Below are 18,869 nucleotides of genomic sequence, written 5' to 3' on the forward strand. Positions count from 1 at the left end.
GGGTGAGCTCTTCACTTCAATTCTAAGTTTCAGAATTCTCATTTGTAAATCAGGATTAATCAGAGCGCCCCATGCATAAGGCTGCCATGAGGTGGTGAGTGTGTCTTTAATGGATGGGGGTGGGTCCAGGGAAGAACAGGATTTTTTCTGGGCTCTACAGTCCTGTGGATTGTCCTGTCCGTGACAAGTTAATGTTGTTGGGAAAGCCACATGTTCTTACTCCCTTCTCTTCTTTCTGGCTTTTAGAGTAAAATGTCTGAATGGGGTGTGGTGGAAGTTGGGTGGCAAAAAAGGTTTGTTTTTGTAGGAAACCGCTTTAGATTAAACCTAAAAGAACAGTTCTCCAGCACCGGTCTCCTCTCCATGATGCTCCTGCCTTCGCTGCCTCAGTCAGAGCCTCCCTGACAGTGGTGCTGGGACAGCTGGGGGCCAGGAAGGGCTGTGGTGGACTAGGGGGCCCAGTGTTCCAACATGGAACTGGCTTGAGTGTCAGGGCTGGAGATTACCTTCAACATTTTTCTTTTTTGATTTATTTATTTTTTATTTATTTTGAGACAGAGACAGTGCAAGTGGGGGAGGGGCAGAGAGAGAGGGAGAGAGAGAATCCCAACCATGCTCCATGCTGCCAGAGTAGAGTCCAATGCAGGGCTTGAACTCATGAAACCATAAGATTATGAGCTAGACTGAAACCAAGAGTGACACCCTTAACTGACTGAGCTACCCAGGCCCCTCCTTTTTTGATTTATTAAAGAAAAAGGCAAAATGTACAGATCTTAAGTGTATTCTTCCATTAGTTTTGATAAATATATATATTCATGTAGATACCTCCTCAGTCAAGATATGGAATGTTTGCATCTTCTAAAATCTCTTTGCCTCCCTCCAGCCCACTCCCACCCCACCCCTCTAAGGGTGAAGTCTGTTCTGAATTCTGTCACCTTACATTGGGTTTGCCTGTTCCTGCAGTGCTCGCCCTTTTGTGCCTGGCTTCTTTTGCACAACATAACGTCTTTAAGATCCACCGTGTTGTTGTGTGTATCAGCAGTGTGTTTCCTTCCGTTGCCAAGTGGTGCTCTGGTGTGCGGTTACTCCAGCTTGTTTACACTCACCTACTGAGGGGCATCTGGGGCGTTTCTGGTGTGGGGCTATAATGAGCAGCTTTAGCTGCTCCAAACATTATTGACCAAGTCTTCTTCTGGTCGTATTTTTCTTTTGCTTGATAAATACCTAGGAATGGAATTTCTGGGTGATATGCTAAAAGTGTTTCCTTCATAAAAAACTGCCAAACAAGCTTCCAAAGTTGTTTTTATTATACTATCACTAGCAATATATGAGTTCCAATTTCTCTACATCTTTGCCAGAATGTGGTGTTATCAGTCCTTTAAATTCTAGCAGAAGGTATGGAATGGAATCTGATTGCAGCTTTAGTTTGCATTTCCTTGATGACTAAGGATGCATTGGGTCTAAGCAAGAATTTTGCCCATTTTTTATTGGGTTGTTAGTCTTTTTGTTAACAATCTGTATGTGTTCTTTATGTATTCTGGACACAGTCTGGGCCTTGATTTTTTTTTTTCATTTTTTTAATGGTGCTTTTTGATGAATAGAACTTGTTGCTTTTGATGAAGTCCAATTTAGCAAATTTTATTTTATGTTTAGTGTTCTTCATGTTTTATCTAAGAAATGTTTGGATAAAGGTGCCTAGGTGGTTCAGTCAGTCAAGCCTCTGACTTTTGGTTTGGCTCTGGTCATGATCTTACAGTTCATGAGATTGAGCCCCACTTTGCGCTCTGTGCTGACAGTATAGAGCCTGCTTGGAATTCTTGCTCTCTCCCTCTCTCTCTCTGCCCCTCCCATACACTCTCTCTCAAAATAAATAAATAAACTTAAAAAAAGAAATCTTTGGATAACTTCAGGTTGTAAAGATTTTCTCCTATATTTTCTTATAGAAGACTAGCAATTTTTGCTTTTACATTGAGGCTATGACCCGTCTCAAATTAACTTTTCTTTAAAAAAATTTTTTTAAGGTTTATTAATTTATTTTGAGAGAGAGAGAGAGAGCGAGCAGGGGAGGAGCAGAGAGAGGAGAGATAGAATCTTTTTAAAAATGTTTTTTATTTATTTTTGAGAGACAGAAAAAGACAGCGTGAGCAGGGGAGGGTCAGAGAGAGAGAGAGGGAGACACAGAATCTGAAGCAGTCTCCAGCTCTGAGCTACCTGTCAGCACAGAGCCCAACACGGGGCTCCAACCCACAAACCGTGAGATCATGACCTGAGCTGAAGCCGGACACTCAACCAACTGAGCCACCCAGGCGCTACAGAGGGAGAGATAGAATCTTAAGCAAGCTCTGCACTGTCAGAGTGGATGGAGCCTGTCACAGGATTCAAATCCACAAACTGTGAAATCATGGCCTGAGCTGAAATCAAGAGTCCTACACTCAACCAATTGAGCCACGCAAGCGCCCCTCAAATTAATTTTTTTACGGTGTGAGATACGGCTCACTATTTATTTTCTTCATACGTTTATTTAGTAGTTCCAGCACCAATTGTTAAAAAGAACTTCCTTTCTCCGTTGATTTGACAAGGTGTCTTTGTTGAAAATCAGTTAACAATATGTGAGTTTATTTCCAGATTCTCTATCCCTTTGTCTGTTCTGCGTTCTTTTTTTTGTTCTGTTTTGTTTTTATTTTTAAAGCTTATTTGTTTTTTGTTTAGCGAGCACAGCAGGGGAAGGACAGAGAGAGGAAGAGAATCCCAAGCAGGCTCTGTGCTGTCAGTGCAGAGCCCAGTGAAAGGCTCGATCTCATGAACCACGAGATCATGGCCTAAGCTGAAATCAAAAGTCACAGGAGCTTAACTGGCTGAGCCACCCAGGTGCCCATCTTTGGTCTATTTTTATGTAAATACCATCCTACTTGGCTACTATAGCTTTACAATCAGACTTGAAATCACATAGCAAGAAACATCTAAATTTGTTCTTATTTTTCAAGGTCATTTCGGGCATTATTTAGGTCCCTTACATTTTCATATAAATTTTAGAATCACCTTCTTCTGTTCACTTCTTATGCTATATCTAAAAGAAGTCTGTTCAAATTTTGATTGGGATTGTATTGGATCTATTGATCAGTTTGGGAAGAATGGATGGCTTAGCAATATTGACTAATAACCTATAAACATGGTTATATCTTTATTAATTTAATTTTGACATTATTTCTGCAACATTATGTACTTTTCAGTGTAGAGGTCATATATGACTTTGTTAAATTTATTCTTAAGTATTTTATGATATTTGATGCTGTTAAATTAGAACATAAAAATTTATTTCCAGTTGTTTGCTGATATATATAATGCAGTTATTTTTATAGTACTGACCTCATGTTCTGTCAAATTGCTAAATTTACCTGTTAGCTCTAGTAGCTGTTTTGCAGAGTCTTGGAATTTTATATGTAAACAATCATCCTGTCTATGAATAAAGACAGTTTTACCTCTTTTTTTCTGAGTTTTGTGCCTTTTATTTTGTTTCCTTGCCTTATCGTAAGGATTGATCCTTGCAGGGTTCAGTGCAATCTTGAACAGAGGTGGGGATAGCAGGCATCTTTCCCTTGTTCACACTTTTAGGGAGATAGTGTTTAATATTCCACCATTTAAAGTTAGCTGTTTCATAAATGCCTTTTACCAGATTGAGGAAGTTTCCTTTTGTTTACAGTTAAATTTTGTCAAATGCTTTTTCAGCATCTATTGATATGACCATATGGTACTTTCCCCTTATTCTGTTCATGTAATGAATTACATTTATTGACTGACTTTTTTGAATGTCAAACTAGCCTTATATTCTTGGGATAATTCTACTATGTGCTATCATTGCCATTTATCTTACACTTGGGTATATTATAAGCCCTACAATACAATGTCAAAACTTTTGCTTTAAATAGTTGTCTTTTTGAGCAGTTAAAAAATAAAGTCTCATATTAATGCACACATTTACCATTTTGCTTCCTCATGTAGATCTGAGTTTCCATCTGTGTCATTTTTCTTCAGCCTAAAGGACTTCCCTAAACATTTCATATAGGGCAGGTCTGATAAACTCTCTTCTCTTTTAAATGTTTTTAACATTTATTTATTTTTGAGAGACAGAGAGACAGAGCATGAGTTGGGGAGGGACAGAGAGAGAGGGAGACACAGAATATGAAGCAGGCTGTCAGCCCAGAGCCTGGAGGTGGAGCTCAAACTCATGAATTGTGAGATCATGACCTGATCTCAACCAACTGAGCCACCTAGGTACCCCAATTCTTTTCTCTTTTATAAAATGTGTAAATATACATTTTTTGGAAGGATATTTTCTTCATATGTAGAAATTTGGGTTGAGAGGTTTTAAAACATTTTATTTTATTGTTTTTGATGAGAAGTCAGCCATAATTCTATTATTGCTTTCTTCCAGCTTCTTTTAAGATTTTCCCATATCTTTGATTTTCAGCAGGTATATTATGGTGAGTCAAATGTGGTTTCTTTTTCTTTTAAGCTGCTTGGAGTTTGCTGAAATTTTTATATCTGTTGGGTGATGTTTTTCACCAAATTCAAGATATTTGGGGCATTCTCTTTTGCAAATACTTTTGTTCCATTCCTTCTCCCTTCTTCTGGGACTCCAAGGACATAATGCCAGACCATAGATAACTGAGGGATAATTTTTTTCAAATATTTTTCAAAATTTTCTTTGTTCTTTGGAATGGATAATTTCTATTTATCTGTTTTCAAATTCACTGTCTTTTTTTTTCTCCAAGTGTTGATAAGCCCATCCAGTAAAAATTTCATTTCAGATATGTTACTCATCAGTTATAGAATTTCTACTTGGTTCTTATGGTGGTTTTATATACTGTGTCAAATTAACTAAGCTAGATCCTACATTTCCAGACTTACTTCCCTGTATGGTTCCAAGTTAGGGCTGGGCAAAAGAGAAGTTTGCATGAGATTTGATTTGTAAGGCAGAAGGGAGGTAGCAGCCATTTTACATGCTAAAGGTAAGTATAGCATATCGAGCATTTGCAGCTTATCCTATCTGTGGGCTTCACCAACGGAAACTTCCCCACCTGCCACTGGAGCTCCTCCTTCAGCTTCCCTGAGATCTAAGCTGGTGACTGTACAGTTCCACATGGAGGGCACTAGCTCTTTCTTGCAGATCGTCCATATCCTTGTGATTGGAGGAGGGAGAGACAGATGTGTGTTTTAGTTGTACTCATGCTTCCTATTTTTCCTCATAGGTTTCAGTTTATTCTTGTTTGCCCCTACATTTCATCCAGCTTTCCTTCCAAATCGCTAGTCCTCCTGACTTATGATAATTTCAAGCTCACCACTAGATGCAGAGACACCAGCCTTACAGACTTCTTTACCAGCAGCAACAATTTCATAATGTTTAAGCCCTGGAATAAAATCCTATATTCATATCACTTGTAGTGGACCTACTTTAATCAAACCCTAACTGTTTCTCTGCTGAGACTCTCTACCTCTTCATTCATTGTGAAATCTTTTCTTTTAATTTTTGTGCATATATATTATACCTGCTATCAAGTCCTTCTAATCCAACAGCTGATCATCTCTGGGTCAGTTTCTAAGACTGCTCTTTCTTTTAACTATGTGTTACATGTTCCTTTTTCTTCATGTGCCTGATAATTTTATACTCTACTGGCTATTATGAAGAATAGGTTGGAGATACTTTGTCTTACTCTGAAGAATGTTGATTTTTATTTTAACCAGCAAATAAATAATTAGCTGATCACCTTGAGCATGTGGAGGCTTGGATTTACAATTTTGTTAGGGTGGGTCTGTTTCAACTTTGTCTTTAGTTCTAGAGTGAATCTCTTGGTCTTGGGACATAGTCTTTACTCCTAAAGTATAGCCTTTCTGTGCTTTCAAAGAAAATCCTGAGGTATTAACCAAGCCTCTTCACCTTGGTGTGACTTAGACTCCAAACTACCTTCACTACCATAGGCAACAGTTAAAATCCTCGTTCTGATTTTTGGCTTTTCAACTGTTGCTTTCACCTGGGTACTTAGAGTCTCCCCTGTGTGTATGTACTTTAAGATCAGTCAAGAATTTGAGAGACGTTTGTCTACATATGTTAGGGCCAGTACATCTGTGGATCCCTCGTGTCTAGGGTGTCTTCTTTCATTTTCACTCTGAGAGCCCAAATTCTGTTTGCTGATACTTCAAGATGCTAACCATAGATTTCTGCTTGAAGTTATAACTATTTCATTTAAACAAACTGGGATATCCCCTTCAGAAAAAAGCCCCACATAAATGGGTATTTCTTTCAGTGTAGTTATCTTAATTCAAGGGCTGAAGCTTCTTCAACCCTTGCTTCTGCCTGCTTTTGGCCACTTTAGCATGCTCTTAAATATTTGTTTTTTTTTTTAATATTTTGTCCAAATTTATCATTGTTATGTGCTGGAGAATTAGTCTATTGCAAGCTACTCCATCATAACTAGAAACATAACTTTGATAATATTTTAAGGGAGAGGTAAAAGGAAGAGAGGTTTGGGGCTGTCTCTGAATCCTGTTAACAGAGAGAACTGGAGAGGTTTGGAAGATGAGGATAAAGAGGTGTCAGAACAGTCTCCTCTTTAAATAGACTGTCTCCCTTTGCTGGAAAAAAAGTGAGTGAGTGAGTGTGTGTGTAAGAGAGAGAGAGAATGAGAAAGTGCCACAGAGCTGCCCCCCTGAATTCAGTGCATAGGGATTAGAAGGTACTGCAGAAAATGGGACAAAGCTGCCTATGCCAGTTGCTGGTGTGTGTGTGTGTGTGTGTGTGTGTGTGTGTGTGTGTGTGTAAATATATACCATGCACCCGTCACCAGGGCTGACTTAGAAAAACCTGAAGGCTAGTAAAGAACACTGTCTCTCTTCTTCCCCCACTGCTAATTATTTGTTGTAAACAATCAAATAACATGGAAAAAATAAAAAGGGCCCTGGGTAAGATGCTCCAGGTTAGTTTATCTGTTTTTTCTTTCTTTCTTTCTTTTTTTAATAAAGTTTTAAATTGAACTAACAAACTTCCTTCCTTTCCACCTTTCTTTCTTTATTTTAGAGAAAGACAGTGGCATGGGGCTTGATCCATGATCCTGGGTTCATGACTTCAGCTGAAACCGAGTTGGACGCTCAACTGACTGATCCACTCAGTTGCCCCTGTTTTTTCTTTTAAACATGTCCTAGGATATCTGCCATGCATACCACTGATGGTTTCAAAATTATGGCATCTATTACTGGTCCACATTTGGGGAAACCAGCCAGCTATCAAAATGGCCAATAGAAGGCCTGCAAGCCAAAACTAGACTCCTTACAATTTGGTATCTTAGATATTGACCCAGATTGTGTTTTCAATATTTTTGGAATTAAATGCACACTTGAAAATATAGATTCTTAGCTGTCTTTTTTAGATGGTACCTGTAACTCTTCAGTCCCAGCACTACAAAGACCAAGGCTTGTCTCTCTTACTCACATTCCTGAACACAGCCTATCTGACCCCACAGGTTTTTGAGTTTGTGAGCCCTGCTCTAAATCTTGCTGGGTTTCCATTATTGTCTTTTGAATACCACCATGCTTACCTGTCTGGTGTTTAGGGAAAAAGGTCTAAATTGATCCATGGGAAGTAAGGATACATGTAAAATCCCCTAGAGAAAACAACAAAACAAGCTACCACCTGACAGAAGGATGGCTTCAGTGAAAACAGATTCCCACAATACTTTAAGAAAGCTTCCCTTGGCCTAGAGCTGGAGAGTGTTTCTACTGAGGAACAAGTTTGTGAGGTGAGACACACCACTGAGCTGCAAGGGCAGGGATAGACTGGCAGGCGGGAAAACAATGGGACTGTCTGTGACTCTTAAAAAGAGAAGACACATAGGGGAGACAGAGCATTTGGTAGTGAACAAAATGTAGTAACATTGCAGAATGGCCTCATAATAGATCAGAGCAGCAGGAGGCTGGATACCACAGTAATGGCCACGTAGCAAAATGTCCCACACATACAGTGCAGGTGTGATAGGTTTTGAGCAAGGAAGTAAAGAGATGAAAAATTAGAGAGTTGAGTTATGACATAATGGAGTGGAGGTAGAGGAAAAGACAATGAATTCTAAAGACAGAAACAGAATTCTAAAGAGACTCTCGGGAAATCTTTAAGGTTGGAGAGTGGGTGGAGAATTCAGGGCCACTCCTACAAAAATGCCTTATACATTAGTGGTTAAGAATATGGGGTCTAGGGGTACCTAAGTGGCTTAGTCAGTTAAGCATCTGACTCTTGAAATCAGCTCAAGTCACGATCCCAGGGTCGTGGAATTGAGCCCTGTGTCGGGCTCCAGTCTGAATGTGGAGCCTGCTTAAGATTCTCTTTCAAAAAGAAAAAAAAAAGACTGTGTGGTTTAGAATCAGACACATGTGGGCTTTGCAATTAATCATCTAGGTGATTGGGCAAGTTTTTAGCCTCTATGAATTTCCTCATTTATAAAATGGTGATAGGATAGTATGTACTTCATAGGATTGTGAATGTTAAGTGAATACTTACAAAGTGCTTAGTCCAGTTTCTAATAAATGTTAGCTACCACCAGTGTTAGCTACTACTATTATTAGTAGTAGTAAGGTATGAACACCTATGTGCTATGAAATGTGCATCATTTTGTGATCATGATAGCATCACCCTACTTCATGTTAAAACACCCACATGTCAGGAAGCCTTTGTTAAATTGCACATTTAACCTGGGTGGTTTATTAGCAGCAATGAACGCATTTCAAAGAGATGGGCAGAAATTTGAGGAGAAGTTCAGACTGTTTGGATCTGCTTAGAACTCTCGGTTGGTGGGTTTGAGAAGTATAAAGGCAGCATGAGAACATTAGCACTGAGAGGCAAGGATGGAAGACACACTGTACCTACTTTGGAAGTCTGTCTGAATTAGATACAGTATAGCCATACTCCAATCTGTCTGGGAGTTGCTGTCTTCCATGTGCATGTTAAAATTTTCATTATAGCTACCTGAAATGTTTTGGCTGGACTGGCCTAGGGAAGAGTTCCCTTGTGCATGTAAGCAGGAGTCTGTTGGGATAAAGGTGGAGGCATATGGAAGAAACCTTTACTTTTTTGGATCAGGAGAAAGAGCTGCTATAAATGGTGACATCACTGATATTGTTCAGTCTGCCGAAAGGAGGCTCTTCTCAGCCCAGAGCTTATAAAAAGCAGGCATCTGCACAGAAATCAGATACCGGTCCCAGTGAAATTCAGCCCATGTGTCTAAAGGGAATGTAATGAATTTCTTTCTTTTCCAATGCTTTCTTGTTTGGCTTTGATCGAGGTTTGTGTTTGTGGAAGAACTTGGGTCTAATTGTTGCAGACAGATGCCTATGTTCTTTTAGCTAAGGCAGATGGGCCACAAGAGGAGGAGGTGGGGGTGGTTGTGAGGGAGGAGGTGACATTTGTAAATATGTCAAGGGACAATGAAAATTCAGTGCAAATGTAGTGGAACCTTTTAAATGAGAAGATGAAATGATCTTTTATAAATGATGTGTGGATCTGGGAAGACAGCAATGGCATCAGTGAATGTATTGATTCTTGACTATCTGTGGTTACAGTGGATGGAAATCATCTCTAAGGAGTGGCAATTATTTTCAACCTCTTCCCATATAACATGATTTCAAGAGTTGCTAATAATGTATAAAATTAAGTTTCACTTTTCTCCTTTCCATTATGAACAACAAAAGGGCCAAATAGCCATCAGCATCAGGAAGAAAAAAGAGTTGTAAATGCCTTGAGCTAAACCTACTGCTTCTCTTGGTAGTCTCCAAAGAACTGATCATTTTGTGGCCTGACTTTTCTCTGGGGTTGATGCACATTTGGATATGCTCTCTAGTCAAGTCCCATAGACTACAGCAAGCACTCAAGACTTAAGCTCTAATTAAGCTAGGTCAAAGTCCCTTATCACCTCCCCGGATCTCAATCAATTGGGATGCTGCCTTCCTGGGACCAGACCCTGGTTCTTTCCTTCAAGCGCCTTACCCCTTTGTCCAGTGGAACCTTCACGTCCATAGAGAGAGAACCTGTTTCCCTTTTGATCATGGCTGTTCTCAGCTTCAAGAGGAAAGATAATGGTGTTAGTTCCCTGGCTTACACTGGAGGGTGGAAGGCATTGAGCTTTATTGACCAAACTGGAGGTGATCTCTAGGAATATTTTCAGTTCTTCCCTTTTTCCTTTAAGCAGAATACAAAGGAGGGCACATAGGCCTGATTCTAGGTTCAATTCAGCTTATAATTCCAGACATTCACCAAAACAATGCTCCCAACTACACTGATGTATGAGAGAACACAGTGCCATATTACCAAGACATAATTTCTTCTGAATGAGCTACTGACCCCAAATGTCAGAATGAAACACCACTGGAGCTCAGCCTCTGTGGTTTACAGAGATGGCTCATTCAGTTCAGCACTCCCTGAGATTCAGAAAGATAATGCTATGTTGTTATAGTTGAAGAATCTCCCATTACAGAAATTGCTTGTGGTTTGGGCTTGGAAAACCTCTATGGGGAGGAACAGGGTGGCCTCAGAGCTCACAGTACCACAGCTGGCCTGAATACGGGCCATAGAGCTACAACCAGCTCCTCTTTCTCCTGCTTTCCCCACTCACGGTTTCAGCTCGGTCTTCCCACTCCACTTCAGAGAGATCCACACTGTTGTAGTTAGGTTTGGGTTTCAGTTTCTTCCCATCTCTGTACTGAAGTGGGCAGGTCAGGAAGAAAGACATGAGGTTAAAACATAAGGCCCTGCTATAAAGTCTTACAGATATATTCATAAAATAAAAGAATCTCAGTGATTCTTTAAAGGTTATCTAGGCCAACTTTCCATCTGATGCAGCATTTCCCTTCTCAACATTTCTAACAGATGATCTCATGGTCTCCGAGTGAGTATTTCCCATGATGAGGAGCTCCCTATTTTTTGAGTCAGCTTGTTGTAGTTTTGAACAGCTTAATTGTTAGAAAGCTCTTCCCCATACAGAAGATATGTTTACCCATTGGTCTTATTCTTTCCCTGGAGCTGCACATGATGTTTTCCACCTGAAAATTCTTGAGATTTTTGAAGGTGCTTGTTACTCTTGACTTCACTTCTACAGGCTAAACATTCTCAGCTGATACCTCAGCTCTACCTCAATATGCTCCACTTTGTCCATGTCATTCCAAAAATGAAGTGCCCAGGAAGAAATTCAATATTTCAGATAGGTTCAGACCAGTGTAGTGTGGATGTACCTTTGTGGACCCAAATATCATAAGGCTTTGACTTCTGCCTCTGATTCTACTGGGTTTTCAGGGCAGCTACACTGCCCTAATAGTCCCAATAGTCTTCAGTCAGTTAAGTGCTCTTGCCCTTTCTCACGTGGTGCACCATTAAACTACATCTTTTTAGTATTATGCTTAAGCATTGAATATTTTGCAGAACTTTCCATGCATCCTAATATATTCATCTTGTTAGTTTCAGCCCATTGTTTAGAAGAATACTGCCTGAATACTAATTTCCTCCCTTAATGTATTATCCATACCTTCCAGACTTGGTGTCATCTGGTTTCTATGTTTTCATCTTGTTGATAGAATTCTTGAATGGGATAAAGTCAAGAGCAGACAGATTCTGCAGTGTCTAATAAAGACCTTCCTCCAGCTTGACATAGAGCCATTCATTAATCAAGTCTTTGAATGTTGCCATTTTTTGGCCTTGACTTCCCTCCGTCTCTGCCTCCCTCTCTCTGATACCAAGACAGATATCATCAAGGTATCTGCTACTAGGCTGGCAGCACTTCCGAGGTTTAGTTTAATAATAGATCAAAAAAGGAAAGAGGATGGTTTATTATCAGGGTAAATTAAGAATTAATCAGAGGGTCTACTTTTAGCAGAATGAGGCCCCGAAGATGTTTGAAAGGTTGAAGTCCCTTATCATGGTGTGTCTTGCTTCTGCCAGTTCTTTTCTTTTTTCAAGAAAGTGTCACCTTATTTCTGGCCTGCCTGGGAGATTTGCATGATAACAACCCCACAACATCCTTCCTTCACTCTTGTCCTTTTTTCTCCCCACTCATGCTTGGATGGTGCTCCTGTTCCTGGCCTTGGTGATGCTCCTGCTCATGGCAAACAGCACTGCCCTGCCATCTTTTACACCAGATCTGATGCAACACTCCTCATTCACTATTTTCTAACTCCTGATGATACCTGAAAGATCATCTTTAGCTCCTCTTACTAAAACCATAGTTCCACTTAGTATAACTTGGAGCATGGTTTCAGGCCAGAAGTATGGCTCCTGATCCTCTTTCAGTTATTACTAGGCAAATCCTCTATTATTTTTATTTTTAACTTAATTATCATTCTCCTTAATACCTACCACAAACTGATAATGCTTTCCTTAGGAATCTCATTATGGAGGCTTTACATAATGTTTGTTATGTAATAATGTTCTACATGGTATTTTTCTCTAATCATTTCATTTGTGTAAGTCTATTTGTGTATACTCTATTTCTTTAATTAGATATAGCTTTCTGTTTATAGTATTCTCAGAGCATTATAAGGTCAGGCACCCAGTAGGTTCGCAATATTAACTGATTGGTTGAAGTCTTACTTTCATCTAAATTATATAAATGGTGACAGATGAGTTTAGTACCAGTGCCCTTTGATTTTACAAGTCAGCTCCATGATTGACACATTTTTTTCCCTAGTGAGTCATCTTGTTGCCACTGGGACTGCCCCCTACAGAACCCACGGTAGAGGTCAGTGACTTATTATGGATTCAGATGCTTGCCTAGTAGAGTCTGAATTGGGAAGACAAAATGGCTTCCAGTGTGCCCTGATTCTCTATTACGAACTTCTATAGTTTGCCTTAAATTGCTCAGTTAGTTGCTTTATGGACACTCGGTATCTATCTGAACTGGAATAGAATGGAAATGTGGCTTAGACTGGAATTGGAATGAAATGTGGCTTAGACTGATTTCTCCAAGTGGTACCTGGGCCAGATGAGCCCCTAGTAAATTCTCACAAAGGTACTCTGCTTAGGTATTGTTTTTAGCTGCCATCTCAATTCAGTGTGAGGCTTTAAGGGGAAGGGGCTAACTTCCTGTAGGACCTAACTCGCTTCCTCCTACTCCCCAGAACAATCACACAGAAAGGTGTGGCCATTGTCATCAAGAGCAGCCAAGTGTCTGGTCCAGGGGCAACAAGGAGCTCCCAGCCCTGGAGGCAGAATTTTCAGATAAAATGATGCAACTTTTTTGGCCATCAGTTGTTCTGTTGAATGCATGTGAAAGTGCCCCCAGACCCATGCATCAGGATAGAGGAAGCTAGGAAGAGGCAGGAGTGCTCAGGAACATATCAGCTCAAGACAAACTCTGAGGAGCCTCAGCTTTACTGCCTCCCACCTCTCATGAGACGCGTTCATGGTTTTAACTGGTTTTATGAACTATCCCCAATTCCCATATAGTTAAAATCCCAATGCAAATAAGATCTGTACCTACCAGTGGTCGGAGGTCAGGATGTGAGAGAATGTAGCCATTGTTAGTATTCAAAAAGGCATATCCATGCACTCCGAGCTGCCAAAACAACAGGGATTGAGGGACGTCAAACCTGTTGTTTGGGCTGGAGAACTGAAGCCGGACAGCGGTTGGACTGCAGGACTGTTAAAGATAGCAGCTCACAGCAGTGGATTTTTCAAATAGGAATATAACTGAGCCAGTGCCATGTTTCTATCCATTAATTTTGAATTCCTTTCTAAGTTTTACTGTTTGTAGCAGCCTCTTCCCTACCACATGCTCTGGGTGCTTTGATGATGTAATCTCATTTATTTCCCAAACAGGACTGCATGACATGGAGGAGTAGATTGAAAATTTAGGCACCAGGAAGGGAAAGAACTTGCAGAAGGCCACAAAGCAAGTCAGAGATGGTGGTGACATAGGGTCCCAGAAACCCAAACTTCTGCCACCAGGCTCAGGGTCAGTACTTCTCTGGGGAGTGGGATGGTGGAGCCCATCCCAACTCTGGGCTTGGCTGCACTGCCTGCAGAGAGACCCCTGAACTTGGTAGGGCAACTCCTAGGGAGCCTGTGACCCCCACTCAGGCATCTGATCCAGGCTCACCTTGTACCGGGGTGCCAGCTTCATCAGCTCACTCAGGGCCACATCAGAGCCCACCACACCCAGAAGAATGCCATGGGATCGCTGTTAAGAAAAACACCTGGATTAGGGGGAGACCTGGCTTCCCTGTGCACAGGGCCAACTGGACCTTTGGCCTTCCCAGAATCTGGAAGAGGAAGCCACTTCCTTATATGACCTTCCTCTGCAGTTGGATATTAGGCTGAGCTCTCTGGAATAAAAATCTAGAACCTACCAGAAGAGGCCCCAGGAGTCATCTCAGCTGCAGGGAAGATTAATTTCCACTATTAATATTTAAATTGTAATATTTAAAAGAAATACAAAGTTGAATAAAATATTAATTTTCATAGCAGAGGCTGAGTGTCAGAATATGTGGGACCATAATCTATGGTTGCTCTGAACACACAAAGCTTATAAGGAAACATTTTCTGACCAGATGGAAGATGGAAGACTCTTAAAAGTCCTTCACCAGAGGCCTCTACAAATTAGAGGCTGCCCAAACTGGTAGGCTAAGTGTTGTTTTGCCAGAGGTTGGCAGGTAACTTTTCTAGCCTTATATCCCTGGAGCAGTGGTCCCAAGTGCAGATACATAAGACAACCCCAAAATGACAAAGCAGAATCACAAGGTGAGTTTGGGAAGTATGGACCCCACTGCACCTCTCACCCTCACCCCTCTCTCAACCAAGAGATTCTGATATAGCTGGTTGGGGATAGGGCTTGGAATCTAAATATAAAACCCTGCTGAGGTGGTTCTGTGCCCAGTCAATCAAGAACCATTGGTCTAAAGATGCCAGCCAGGGGCCCAATGTCTAAAATCTGTTGCAACTTCTCAGAGAGTGGCCACTCACTGTTTCATTCTTTTTGCTGAAGACCGGCATGGCCACAGTGGTGAGGAGCATCAGGCTCTGTGTCTGCGAAGTGAAGAGCTGTCAGGAAGGAAAGAGCAAAGGATAGAGAGCTCAGAGTCCATACTATAGAGGACCCACAGTCACCAATGTCAACTATCACTGAAGTGTCACCTTCCAACAGGAGGAAGAAACCACAAGTGAGTTTCCCCTTCTCTGCAAAATGAGAGCTGGCAGAAATGATGGAGGAGAGAGGTGGACTGGAGAGGGGACCAGGCCAGTGTCACTTAGCAACTATAGTCCTAAGCCAGGACAAGTGTAAAACCCCAGAGCCCACAACCCAGCTCCCAAACATGCTCACAAAGGCCTCTTGTCTCAGCCATGCCAAGGATCAGCATGAGCCATGGAATGGACCCAATGCACGCATGCCCAGAAATCTCTGCTACAGACCCAAGGTTGGCACAAATGACAGCCCAGGGCAGTTAAGATGGAGAAGGACACTGACACTGAGCCACCTGCAAACACAAGTTCATGCATGAGGAAGCACAGCTCAAGGGCAGGCCATGGTGTAGTTGTAGCTGACCTTAGGGTCTCCCAAAACACATGAGACAGACCTACAACTTCTTCCTCATTCAGAACGCTATGGCCACATCATTCACTACTTCAAAAATGGCCCTCCTCCTCACTGCCTCATCTCACTGTGCAGGCTCCTTCAGCCTCCTTGGAAGGGGCTCTGCACAGGCACCCCACTTTATCATTAAGACAGGCCCTCACAGGTGGCATTGCAGGTATGTTTAATATGTGTGATCTTTATCAGGATCAACCAACAGATGGTGCTGAGCCATGGACATCTATAGTATACTTTCTTGGAGAATGAAGAACTTTTTAAAAATTGAACATATTTGACATATAACATTGTGTAAACTTAAGGTGTTGCTTTGATACATTTATGTATTGTCATATGATTGCCATTGTAGTGATATTATTTATATTATATAATTATAGTATGATATTGTCTATATTCATTATACTGTGCACATGTCACTAACCATCAAATCTCTTCCCCTTCCTCATCTGATTTTTCACTTAAGAGTTTGGAAGTAAGATTTTCTGAAAGTGAGTGGTTTCAGTTAACCAATGTTTTAGTAGCTACTGGAACCAGGAGGACCCTGGCGTTGGTCAAGAGAATTCAAGGAGCAGCCTGGGTCCCTGATGACCAGGAAGCTCCTTATCAGCTCTGGGCTGGCCACCTCTTAAGTTCTTTTACATGAGGGAGAAGTACATTTTTCTCTTATTTAAGCCACTATGTTCAGGTCTCTCTCAATCCCAGTCTGAGACATTACCACTGAAGCAGGTGGCTATATATGTGATATGATTTGGGAAGTGCCAGGAAGGTCCCTCTTGCCCCCACACATATCATCCACTTTTGTTATCTATTCCTTTGTGTATGTCACTGCAACCCATGGGCAGTCTCTGAAAGTGCAGGAAGGGGAGCGCCTGATGAAGGCATAGTATTTTGAATTACTGGTTGGAAACCTTTCTTCTTGAAACAAGTAGGAGAGAAGGACCATGAGGGAGGTAAGAACAATGGGAAGAAGGGATTGTGTGGTTGTGGAAAACTGGGGGTTCCACTTGGAATTGAAGCAGAGGTGATCCATCCATGGAGACTAGCCTTGGGCAGGTCTGCTCACGGGATTTCTGCACCTTTGGGGTTAGCATACAGGCAATGGGCCTGCTAGTGGGCTGAGGGTATTCACCCCTTCACACCATCTCCTGAGGAGGTTCTCTGCTCACCCCTCTCCTTGCCCAGGAAGTTATTTCTTACTCTCTGAGGTCCCTAACTCTGGAGCAGGGGCAGGCCCCCACCTTGCTGTCCATGTAGGCTTCTGTCCAGGTGATGTCATGGTCATGGTTGATGACCATGGGGCGGCTGAGCACATGCAGGTACTCCATCACATTCTCCTGCGCATCCGCCAGTGTGGAAATCTGTGTGTAGTAGCCTGGCAGAGAAAAGGATTGTGTGGTTGTGGAAAACTGGGGGTTCCACTTGGAATTGCTTTTCAGGGCCCATGTATGCCCCCTCAGCTGCTCTCAGCTTACACGTAGGTTGGCCCCTCACTGGGAGCTGCCCTGGGCCGCAGGGAACTACTTCCCCCAAAGTTGTGCCCTTTCACAAGGGCAGCTGGAGGCCAGTGGTGCTGCCTCAGTCCAGGATAACTCTGGGGTGGGGGAGTCTCAGTCCAGAGATGCCACAGGAGCAGGAGGGGCCTAGTGGCCTGGTTTCCCTCTCACAATAATGCCCTCTTCACTTCCTTACATGGTCATCTCCCAAGAGGACCCTCTCCTGCAGGCAACTCTGTCTTGGAGTCCATTTTCAGGGAGTCCAGTCTAAGACAGTAGCTGGGTGCCCCCTATCCTCCCTATCTCTGACCATTGTCCCTCCTTGGTTACAGGGAGGGGTATTATAGCCTTTTTGTTGTAGCCACAGTGATATTTAAAAGAGCAAATGCCTTATAAGGTTATTAATGATACATGTTTACCTGTCTGATCTCATCACATATCACCTCCCACAAAACATTCATTCCAATCTCTAGGAAGTGAAAATGCTTTCCATTCCCAGAATACCTTTTATCTCAGACCCTTTGAACATGTTCTTCATTCTGTCTGGAACACACTTCAGTGCTCTCTCTGTCTGGCTGACTCCTATCATTTTTTATTGTCACAGCATAGACACTTCTTCCTTTAGGAAGCCCTCTTTGTCACCTCCAAATGGGGGAAGTGCCTCTCCCATCACTCTCCCAGCCCCTGTAAGGTCTGTGCCCTTCTGTCCTTACAGTGCATTTCAGATTATATCACTACTGATGACTTGTCTGTTTTCTCTGCTGGATAGCAGCAAGAGCAAGACTGACTCTGTCCTGACCACAATTTGGAAACTTTGAGAGGCACCACAGTACATGCACAATAAACTTTGGTCGAATCAAGAGGGACTTAAGTTGGCATTGCACAGTCCATGTCTTTGGCTCTGGCCAGAGACAGATAAGGACTGCATCCAAAAGATTATTCTAAAGAAAATGATGGCCCTCTGCTTTTTTTCTGGAAGCAGAACCAGAGTAAATGGGCTTTGTTTCCAACAAGAGGAATGGAGGTTAGATATAAGAGAGAACTGACATTTAAACTGCGGGTCTCACCCCTGCATCACTCTGTCTATATTGTGATTCATACTGGCTTTATTTGAAGAGGGAGTTTTCTCTTCTGCAAACACTGGACAGATGACCTCCCAGTTTCATTTCAGGTGAATTTATGACTTAGATTCCCGCAGGGGTAATCATGTATTTACTCAAGGTTTTCCCGGGGCAATCCACATTTAGTTAAAAGGAGGGGCAGATACTGTCATCTTGATGCAGTACTTTTGTAAGGCCTCGATGCAGGAGCCAGGGCTCAGAACCTCCAATGACTGGGTGCAGGCGGAAGGAGCTCTGCTCACATACCACCTACCTTTGTTATTGCATGCAATCCACTTCATGCGGTCAGCGAAAGCCACTTCTCTTCCAATCAGATAAGTGAAAACTCGAACCTAATCCACAAGATACAGATGCACTCAGCAGTCATAGATCCTGGCCATCAGTACTGTTAATATTATTTATGTGAGTCTTGGATGTCAGGTCAAGCATTTTGCTGACTTTGGGCTCTCCACTCTTATCCTTTTGACCAGAAAGGACCGTGAGGCCAGGCAGCAATGGGACTTGCCAGGGCCATGGTGATATGGGCCAGGTATAGGGTGGAAAGTCACAGCCTGGCAGTTTTCATCTGAACACCACATCTGGTCTCTCACCCTGAACTCTCTCTCATATGAGTCCTCTGTGGCTAGGGTCACCATAATTTTGGA

The 18,869-nt window shown here is 42.0% G+C and overlaps 1 protein-coding gene across 1 annotated transcript in view; it reads right to left on the reverse strand.

The window, feature by feature from the left end:
- Positions 1 to 18,869, reverse strand: part of CACNA2D4 (calcium voltage-gated channel auxiliary subunit alpha2delta 4) — a 111,019-nt gene that overhangs the window by 66,276 nt on the left and 25,874 nt on the right. The window contains exons 12-18 of the mRNA XM_029955242.1: positions 18,479 to 18,557; positions 16,850 to 16,983; positions 14,987 to 15,064; positions 14,124 to 14,204; positions 13,506 to 13,580; positions 10,650 to 10,736; positions 10,025 to 10,096 (exon numbers count right to left, since the gene is read on the reverse strand). Of these exons, the coding sequence (XP_029811102.1) occupies positions 10,025 to 10,096; positions 10,650 to 10,736; positions 13,506 to 13,580; positions 14,124 to 14,204; positions 14,987 to 15,064; positions 16,850 to 16,983; positions 18,479 to 18,557 (606 nt within the window). The remainder of the gene's footprint in view (positions 1 to 10,024; positions 10,097 to 10,649; positions 10,737 to 13,505; positions 13,581 to 14,123; positions 14,205 to 14,986; positions 15,065 to 16,849; positions 16,984 to 18,478; positions 18,558 to 18,869) is intronic.

This window comes from Suricata suricatta, chromosome 10, assembly GCF_006229205.1.
Source record: "Suricata suricatta isolate VVHF042 chromosome 10, meerkat_22Aug2017_6uvM2_HiC, whole genome shotgun sequence".
NCBI classification, from domain to species: domain Eukaryota; kingdom Metazoa; phylum Chordata; class Mammalia; order Carnivora; family Herpestidae; genus Suricata; species Suricata suricatta.